At 50.3% G+C, this 10,091-nt stretch overlaps 3 protein-coding genes across 3 annotated transcripts; 2 read left to right on the forward strand and 1 right to left on the reverse strand.

The window, feature by feature from the left end:
• Positions 1 to 5,391: 5,391 nt before the first annotated feature.
• On the reverse strand, positions 5,392 to 7,882 carry SARC_11088 (hypothetical protein; the record flags this gene model as incomplete). The annotated part of the gene is made up of 4 exons (XM_014294835.1): positions 5,392 to 5,663; positions 6,231 to 6,645; positions 6,891 to 7,216; positions 7,756 to 7,882. The coding sequence occupies 4 exons, from the start codon at positions 7,880 to 7,882 to the stop codon at positions 5,392 to 5,394; spliced, it is 1,140 nt and encodes a 379-aa protein (XP_014150310.1).
• A 333-nt stretch (positions 7,883 to 8,215) lies between these two features.
• SARC_11089 (hypothetical protein) lies at positions 8,216 to 8,854 on the forward strand (the record flags this gene model as incomplete). Its single annotated transcript, XM_014294836.1, has 2 exons — positions 8,216 to 8,659; positions 8,690 to 8,854. 2 exons carry the CDS (start codon positions 8,216 to 8,218, stop codon positions 8,852 to 8,854), a joined length of 609 nt encoding a protein of 202 aa, XP_014150311.1.
• Positions 8,855 to 9,056: 202 nt separating this feature from the next.
• Positions 9,057 to 9,438, forward strand: SARC_11090 (hypothetical protein; the record flags this gene model as incomplete). Its single annotated transcript, XM_014294837.1, has 1 exon — positions 9,057 to 9,438. A coding segment is annotated over one exon (382 nt), but the record flags the coding sequence as incomplete, so codon positions are not given.
• Between the last annotated feature and the right edge of the window lie 653 nt (positions 9,439 to 10,091).

Genomic DNA, 10,091 nt, shown 5'->3' on the forward strand with positions numbered 1-10,091 from the left:
GTGTGTGTGTGTGTGTGTGTGTATTATACATATATATATATATATATATATATATATATTATCTTATTTTGTTCACGAATAGTTTAGAGCATCAAACTAGTGTAATAGCTTACAAGATTATGAAGACTGATCATCTCATAATCTTTTATACACTCATAATCAGTAGTTCTGTCTACCATCAGTCCCCTCTGGGTGCTGACACAGAATACTTATTTGTCCGCCAGTTCCCGGTCTCCTCTGCAGCCCGTCACTGGCTATCTACTCTTTTATACTACTTTTAGTCTTTTACCGCTAACGCCATCACTCAGTTTGTTTTCAGGTTCTCTTGGTATATATGCACCAACAACTGACATGCATAAAACCCGCATCACATGACACACAATTCTTACATTGCATTCCAAAGTGAACCCCTCATGCATTAGAGGTTGCTCACACCCACGTCCCTACATGACTCATCTTTACAATTGGACCTCACACATGTTGTTGGGTGGTCTTATTCTCCAGTGTGCCTACGTGCAATAATGAAATATGTCCATAGGGGTATGGTGTCGTAGTCTTCCCCTGAACCCCAGCAAGGTGAAGTTCCAGCCTACACGTCTAAACTACGCCGCACAACTAAACTACGCCGCCAAGCTATCGTCGCGGAATCTCCGTCCCATCCAACGTCAACGGAAGCATACCCCAGGCCTGCACCGTCTTGTTGCGATATGTTGCTTCCCGCGAAGATCGCAAGCAGTTGACTATGTGCGTACGATACAAGTCACAAGGCTGCTGCAGTGGGAACTTCTTGGAAGAATCGTCTCATGATCCTCATGCAAGTATATCCGTTTGAACGGAGGCGACTCAAATGTCATGCCAGGAGCAACGTTATCTGTATCACAAGACCTTCCCATCTGCCCCAAGCAGAACTCTTCGTATGAGCCCAAATCCCAGCAGACTTCGTACGCCGTAACCGATGACCAATCTCAAGACGATAAACAGTCAGAACTCATGATTTCCATGCGGCCTATGTCTATCCGCCTGCTGTATCTCCGGAGGCGGTATAACAATCCCTGAAACATATGCCTTACGCTCACCCAACATGCAAGGTCGAATGTCCCCTAGCGCATCTGATCCTTGTGTCGTAAAAACGGAATCATTTCTTCAATCTGAGCTAGCCCAGCATAGCGTGTAACCAGAGTATGCAGCTTCCCATACACCCTGTACCGAACCCAATCACCTACAACAAACGCCGGCACGTCTATACAGTACAAGTTAGTTGCCTTACGCTAAGGCTCCGGCGCCCGTCTGTCACGAATGACTGACACTGCATTGTCCTGGCCCCATGGGCGGACCACCTCATTAAGGAACTTAATGGCCTTACGAGCACTCTTCGACCGCGACGGCTTCACGAGCACCATAGAAGTAGCTCTGTCAATCACTAGCAGAAGATGTGTATAATCGGCAGACGTCTTAGGCAATTGCGCAAAAATGGTCAAACAATCCCCGAACACGTTTCGGTTGCTGAAGTAGGCCGAGCTCTTGCGTGCCATGTGAAGCGCGAAGCTGACATCGGTGGCAGGGACGCTTGACCACCCTGATTAATGAGTGTACAGCTTACCATTTAGAGTGTACAGCTTACCGACCAGCTTGTCGGTACCTGCGTGCATGTACACCTTGTGTGTAGCCGCAATAACATTATGGACTTCCGGCCAAGACAAAGCAAAGCCCCGAATTCTGTACGAAGAGGGACCCTCCATGGCGCGTTTGACCGCCACCTCAACTTCTCGTTTAGACTTGGGCAAGTCACGTTGCACAGCTGCTTGGACCTGCTCCTGCCGGGTACTAGCTCGTGCACGCCGGTCAGGCTTCCGGCGCTTGGGTTCTGTGGCCTGTGCAGCCTTACGCTCCAGCGAAGTCAACTCTACTGGAGTGGGTTGAGGAGCCATCGTACGTAGGCTAGTCCGGAGAACTGAGCGGGCGGCCCCGCCAGCCACACCCCCTGGGACAAATGCGTCAAACTGGCGCCAGAAATCATTTTTAAGTAGGAATTTAGCACCCTTGGCGGAAAGCCTGCACACCAACGTTGGGCCACCGCGAGGGGATGGCATCTCTTCATGCCCATACCGGAAAAAGACACCTTTCTCCGTGGGGAATAATAATGGGCTCCCGTGACAATAACGACAACATTGGCTTGAACCAAGAGGCATTAGGGAGATACGGGCATATCAGGGTTATGTCTGCCTCGTCTGCAATAACCTTGGCCAAGACGCAACCCACGGACAATTTACCCACAAGTTTAGAAACGTCCAGAGCTTGGAGAAGGCACAACCTTTTAAGGAAGGGGAAAAATAATTCGGCAAATGATTGTTGCCAGGAAGAGCGAAACCGTCATGAGTATGTGGACCCCAAGCCTTCTCAGCGACATTCAAATACTTCTTGTTGGTCATATACTCACTACTCTGAGTGGGGCCTTGCCGGGCCACAGGATAGCGCCACGTTACCCGACGCCTGGGACTGGCAGTCTGGGTCCCAACAGTGTCCATCCATGGATCAACTGTGGCCGTAAGACGACTGAGCATGTCTGCCGTACCATTATCCTTGCCTCGGACGTTTAAAAGGTAAACGTCCCGATCACGGCATACATCTTGCCATCGCGCCTGCCGCCGACCGTGGGAGTCATCAGCGAAAAACTCCCTGTGCCACAAGGTCAAAAGAGCCTGGTGATCCGTAAAGATTGTAATGGGGTAGTGAGAGTTACCAAACACCGCCCAATGCTTACAGGGGCCATACAACTGCGCCAGCCATTCTTTATCGGTGACATGGTAATTCAGCTGAGCCGGCGAGAACCTTGGAGAAAAGTGGGCCACCGGCCAAAGTTCCCCATTCCGGAGTACATAAATCGCCCCGCCGAAACCTATGTGTTCACAGGCGTCAGCGAACTGGTACAACCGCTCACCTGGTTCCGGCGTAGCGAGCACCGCACAAGTCTTCAGGCGCTCATTGATTAAATCAAAAGCGGCCTGCTGGTCAGCGCCCCACTTGAAACGAACGCCATCCTATAGAAGGGCTGATATATATTTCAGGACTTTGAAGAAACCGTCAATATAACGTTGCCAAATGCCACCGTATGGTACCAAGACCGCGCACGATCCTGATTATCTGGCCGGTCCACTTCTAGCAATGCTTCTAGACGATCAGCCGAAATAGTGACGCTCTGATGATTGCACCAGCGCCCTAAAATCTTCACTGGTCGCTTGTTATATCCAATGCGCGCCTTGGATAGACCATCGTTCAAAAATGCGACAAGGTGATCCAAGTGCTCCGACGCATCCACTGATGAGATTACTATATCATCGATATACCACTTGATACCCTGTAGCCCATCAAACAGACGATCCAAAGTCTCCTGAAAACGCCACGACGCTTCTGTAATGCCAAACGGTGAACCTAGGTACTTATACCGACCCTACGGAGTCCAGAATGTCAGAATATCCTGACTCTATTTCTCAAGCGGAAGCTGGTTGAAGCCGTTCCCACGGTCAACCAACGAAACCCACGGCTTGCCCGCCACGTGCCCAAACATCTCACCCTCAATGGGGATGTTAAAAGGCTCCTGTTTCAACTTCGCTTTCCATTTAGCAACGTTGGTGCAGTACCGCCAGTCATCCTTGGTTTGTGGAGTAACTCTGGGATTCTTGGGGACCATCAAGGACTTCGCAGACCAGAGGACTTCCTCGTCCTCCTGTTTCGCAATGATGCTCTGCTTGACGAGATCATCAATCTTGCCTTTCATCGCTACCATCTCCGGGTGGTCGAGAGACAAATTCTCCTGAATTTGGACCGGAGCCGGGGGTTCACCCGCAATCGAGTAAAGCTTGATAGGGTCAACACGCATGAATCTGTGCTTCTGCTTGTCATATGCCCGCCCTTCAATGAGAGCTTCAAGTCGAGTAAGCTCCGCGTCAGACCTATTGGCCTCCTTCGCCAATTACTGCATTCCCGAGCGGTCAAATTCAAGGCATTTTTTCGCTCGACGATCACAATCCTCGATTTCAGGCCTATTGAGGTCATCCAAAGCGCGGTTCGGGAGGTCAATTCTGTTGGCCAAGTCCGGCAACCGAGGAAGGAAAACACCTTCCACATCCTTGGCCTGTGGTAGTACCTTTGCAGGGATCGTCTCCAGCGGAGTATGCCTATCACGCTTCTCTCGCCGCTGCGCTGCTCTTGCTAGCAGCAGGGCACGAAGATCCTGGGCTTCAACGCCTGAGGCACCCCCTGTGGAGGCCACCCCGGGTGAGCTAGTCGGAGACGGGGTCATAGAGGACTTAGGTCCACTAGCCACCGCCTGCGGTGATCTCATGATACGCCGATCTTGAGTCTCCGTCTTTTCATCAGTTGCAGTAAGCCCACTAGCGGGTACCCTACTGCCAGAACCGGTCGGAGGTTTTGCCATGGTAAACTTAAGTCTTACATTCGTCACCTGCGTATTAATCGAAAATAAGTTATGTAAAACATGCGTATCACGAGCTGCCGTCTTCAACTTCTTGGTCGGATAGGGACGCTTGTTATGCGCTCTAGGCCGGCTCAAGGCTACTGAGATATGGTCCGAGACCTCATCCTCAGATGAATCGGACAATAAGCGCCAACAAAACTGTTCACTACTGTCATCGCTTGACGCTACCCGCAACCCCGCAACCGACCGCCTTAAAGACGCCGGTTTCGGCGGGCGATGTAGTCTCATCACCGGAGACATCGGAATCCGACATAATGTCAGGACAGTCATCGTCCTTAGAAGTCTCGGCGGACGCCGAACTTACCGCACTAGATTGCGAGTCAGAGTCCTCGGCTACAAACACCGCGGTCTCATCACGCTCGCTCACTCCACCAGCCACAGGCTCCAGAGGACGCCGCGACTTATGTCGCTTCTTCATTGCCTTCCTACCTTGCACCCGAGGTTTCGGTTGGCGGAAACCAAGTAACAACTTCACCTGTGGACTCAAAGGGACCTTCGTATCCTTGAGCCACGACCACTTAATCGCTGACTGAGGCACCAGAATCGGCTCGCCACATGAGCGCCCATTTCGAATGTCGCATTTGGTCATACCCAATGAGTATATCACAACCCATGGGAATATTATCCACAGCATAAAAAGGGCATCCCTCGGCCAACGCATACGCCCCTCCAAAAATAACCAAGTACGCTTCTAGGTCATCTCACGGCACAGAAAAATTGGGTGACAGAATCCCCATACTATCAATACCTTCTAATGGTGGTCCGGCATATTTGCTCCTGGCCGTCACACCGAGCTGATTAAGCATGCGATTCGTTACTAAGTTGAAAGTACAACCCGAATCCGCATACACCCACGTGTAAACAGCACCAACAATTGCCAGAATTACCGCACCATTTCACTTACAACGCGACTTCTTCTGTGAAGCTGCGCCCGCTGAACCTCCATACTTTGGACAATCCTCTGCCGTATGGTCCGTACCGTGAGTAACTGTACAATACATACCACCTTCCGACTCTGATGACTCGGAATACGCCTGTCTGCTACTACGACTTCCTCTACTCTTACCACGCCCCCGTTCACGACTATGGGGACGTGAGCTGTCTCTTGAACCCTTATGGTCCTTACTAGACCGCGAGTGCGCACGCCCCCGACGCGAATCATCCTCTCCTGACTCCGAATGCCAACCACGTTGCTTCTAGGTTTTAGGCGGTTCCAAAACAAAAAATGTTTCCGGTCGAAATTTCAAAAAATCGAGTAGGAGGAAGGAGTATTTTCTCTTTTCTCTTACATATGTCTGGGGGGTCTCATATATACTCAAGGAGGGTCATCAAAAGACCTAATTTTTTTCATCAAAGCCCGCCCATTTTAAGAAGTGGGTATTTCTGCATGCTATGTGGTTTAACGTTGTCTACGACTAAAAATACTTGTGCAAAATGGATCTCAGCAAAGAGTGCTGGCTGCTAGGTAGTATCTTTTTGAACGGTCGACCTCTAGGTTCTTCCATTGAAAATGTTCCACTTGATGAGAATCTAGAAAGTTTGTTCAATGTATTCAACACATCCTTAGATATTATTAGTGCAGACTTCGTCATTAATGGCTACAAAAAGTTTCCTCCAAACAACACAACCAAGGAAAACCAAGTCGCTTCACAAACAAGATGTAGGCCACATTTGACTGTCGACCAATTCATAAACGTTTTTGGCCTAAAATGCATTGAATTTGAATGCATCACACCATGGGTTTTAGGGGTTTTCTCCGTAATAGCATAACGCCCATCCTTATCCTTGCGATGATACCGTTCAGGGGTTCGCTCACGAGGCGACCTCGATCTAGACGTCGAACGCCGATTACCATGGCGGTCGCCATCCGAGTTCTTCTTGCGATCAAGCCGGGCCTTCTTGATTATGTAATTCAGCTGCGCTTGCAACTGCTGCTTCTGGGAAATAGACAGTTGTTGTTGACCACCTCCTCCTTTCTCATTACGGCCTCCTTGGTTGCCGCCACTACCCGCTTGCTGGCCACCGCCATTCTGCGGGTTCTTGGGTTGTTGGTTGCCTGTTCGGGCCTTAACCTTGGCACTGACGCCATCCTCAATCTTAACAAGTCGAACAAAGATGGGCCACAAAGCGCCCAAGACTGTTGTAACCAGCTGAGCAAGCGCGGTGGACATTGCTCAGCAAAGCCAGCCACAGACAGAACATGTTGTGTATTGCGAAAGATGAGCGAGATCAACAATTCCCCAGAAGCAATCTGCTCATTCACCTCGAGCACCACCTTTGCTAATAGCGCAGGCTCAGCAATTGCCTACGCGAACAAAAAATTACTGATATTATCGTTGACCATCGCCAACGCTGCGTACGCCTTATTGGATCCATTCCTGAGTACCATACAAACCCGAGACACCTTCTCATGCATTCCCGCTAGCAGCCGAAGCACTGCTAAGTCAATGGCTCGCGATGCCTGAGACGCCAAAGGGACCCCATCTAACGAGTGAGATGAGGAAGTTGGTGAACCGGCCGTCGTAGAACCTTTCGTCGAAGAACCGGATGTACTGGCTGCACCTTCTACACGCTCTGCATAGTAACGGCGGGCTTCCTCTGCCATTACTCGACGTGCCTCCTCGCGCGCGTGTTGCCGCAAGACCTCATCCTGCTGAGACTGCGCCCATTGCGCCTTCTCAGCATCCGTCTGTGGGACATTTCCACCACTTGTTGCTGATCCTGCCGTTCGGGAATCTGGCTGAGTCGCACTAGGGTTAGGACGCCCTACAGGTCTCGAAATGGTTGCGGGCTCTGGAACTGCTGAAACATCTGGCGCCCACCATCTGATGGCGTATGCAGTTCTACACCCCGTTGCTCAGCTAAAAATACAGCCGCGCGATCGTGAGCTGTTGCCACCTCCCCACTAGAATTGCGTGCCTCCAGATCACTACGCAAGAGAGAGGTAGCACTTGGCTTTCATAAGAAGATCTCGTTCTGCGCCAGCACCGTGTCTCTAAGAGATGCGACGAAATTTTTCCGCCGAAAATTCTTCTGTCACCGCGGCAGTCTATGCATCACACGACTCGTCAAGGAAAACCTTTAACAACGCCCTAGCAGCCATGTACGTAAGAAGTTCTTCTAAGGCGTGCACCGTAACCTGCGGATCTTTCCGCAACGCCGTGCAAAAGCCGCTACCGCTAAATGAGAGGCATTTTTCTTCAAATGGCGCCATTCACCGGCATGCAAAGTCGCCATCGCGATCAACCACACGTGGTTACCTTGCATGCCCGGTAACATACTCCGTTGAATCAGACTATAGAGTTCTGGACCGAAATATAAGCTGAACATCTGCTCTTTTGCTTCCCCTTGCTCGTCACCAAGATTGGTGAAGGCAGGCGATGCCATCGCACGGCTGATTGTTGCCATCCATGCGTAAAAATCGACACTTTTGTTGCCATGCAACAAGTGACGTTGAAAGCTTGGACATATATATATATACTAGTAATACGGATGATTCAATTAGTTAGGTACATGGTTAACTAAAGCGTCAAATAAATCGAGAGGCATACTTGTACTGTGGTTCTCGTTTATTTCGGGGTATTCGATATCAGCTCGTTCCTCTACGTCTCCAACATTCTCAGACCCATCTACGCAAAATAGTGAAATAGTTTATATCGATAAATGCAGACAGTGTATGTTTGTTTAAAAGCAAACTCGCATCGCTGTTATGCGGAGCGTATGGAAGCAGCGAGTACCTCGGGCTCTTCAGCAAAAGGATCGACAACGGCCAGTTCATCCACGTCCTCATCGAGATCGTTGGATGGGGTCCCTTTATCATCTAGGGCGTCGCGAGCCGTCGATTTAGCAGTTCTTCGTCTGCCGACAGGGATGCACGAGAAGGTATCTCGATTCTGTATGGTGCTCCGAAATGGATCAAACAAAGCTTATGCAGCACTTGCGATGGTCAACGACAATATAAGTAAGTTTTTGTTAGCGCAGGCTATTGCTGAGCCTGCGCTATTAGAGAAAGTTGTAATCGAAGTCAATGAACAGATTGTAACTGTGGAGTTACTGTTTTCGCTTATCTTTAAAATTACTCAGCATGTTCTCTCTGTGCTGGCTTTGCTGAGCAAGGCCCATCGCGCTTGCTCAATTGGCTCCAACAGTCTTGGGCACTCTATAGTACATCTTTATTTGACTTTGTCAAAATAGAAGATGGTGTGGGCACTAATGTCAATGCCCGCAAGGGTAGCCAGCGGTCGCAGCGCCCGAAAAACGGAAATGGTCAGCAAACTGCTAACGGTGGCGGCGACAGGTGTTAAGAATGGAAAAGGGGGCGGTGGTAAGCAGCAGCAGTTCCTCTCCCAGAAGCAGTAGTGGCAGGCGCAGCTGGACTATATCATTAAAAAGTCTCGTCAAGACCGGAAAAAGAACATGAACGACGACCGCAGTGGTGGTAGGCGTTCGACGTCTCGGTCGAGGTCGCCTCTAGAGCGTACTCCGGAGAAGTATCATAGCAAAGATAAGGATGGGCGTTATTCTAAGCCCTGGAAGAGACGTGGTTGCCATTCGGAATTAGATGATGCTGAATCGGATCGAGGGTTCGGGTAGACACCAGAAGCGTGAGAGATATCACTCGCGCTCGCATAGTCGTGAGCGTGGGCGTGATAAGAAGCGAGGGAGTCGTGGGGGCAATCGTGCATATTTCGAATCTTCAGAGTCTGAAGAAGAGCTTTATTGCACGGTCTGCCATGATACTAACCACACGGCGGAAGACTGCCCCAGATATGGAGGGTTCAGCAGGGGCGGCATTGAAGAAGAAGCCGCGTCGCAAGTGAAATGGGGCGGGGGTCCTGTGGTTGTTGGCGCTGTGCACACGTGGCGTATGCAAATTCTGGTTGTACATTCAACCTCGTTACGAATCGTAGGCTTGATAAGCTCGGTGTGGCGGCCAGAGACAGGTATGTAGGGCCAACATTAGAAGGTATTGACGGCATGGGAACGTTATCTTCCAAGTATTCGGTGCCGTGGGATGAATTAGAGGCGTATATGATCATCCTTGGAGGGTCGTATGCGCTAGTAGAAGGCCACCCTTTCTATGTTGTAGAGGACATACCAATAGGTTGTGACATACTCATTAGGTATGACCAGATGCGTCATTCGCGCTGGGCACTCGTGTGGCGAGAGGATAAGTTAGTTTTAGTACCCCAGTCCGCCATTAAGTGGTCGTGGCTCAAGGACACAAACGTTCCCTTGAGTTAACAGGTCAAGCTTTTGCTTGGTTTCCGCCAGCCTAAGCTGCGGACTAGGGGCAAGAAACCAATGAAGAAACGGCAAAAGCCGCGTCGACTGTTAGAGCGTGTAGCAGGTGGGACCAACGGGCGTCGTGCTTAGAGTATTAACGACGATAACTCCACTGAGGGTTCCCAACCGCAGCCCAGTGCCAATTCAGCATCCGAAATATATTCTGCCGATAGTGGGTGCCCTGACATCATGTCAGACTCCGGCATCTCAAGTGATGAGAACATAGCGTGGCCCACTATGAGTCATCGGCCGCCAAAGCCAGCGGTTTTGATGCGTCCAACTTCGGCAGCTCGGACCAGGGCGAGCGATG

The sequence above is a fragment of the Sphaeroforma arctica genome (assembly GCF_001186125.1).
Source record: "Sphaeroforma arctica JP610 unplaced genomic scaffold supercont1.1522, whole genome shotgun sequence".
NCBI classification, from domain to species: domain Eukaryota; class Ichthyosporea; order Ichthyophonida; genus Sphaeroforma; species Sphaeroforma arctica.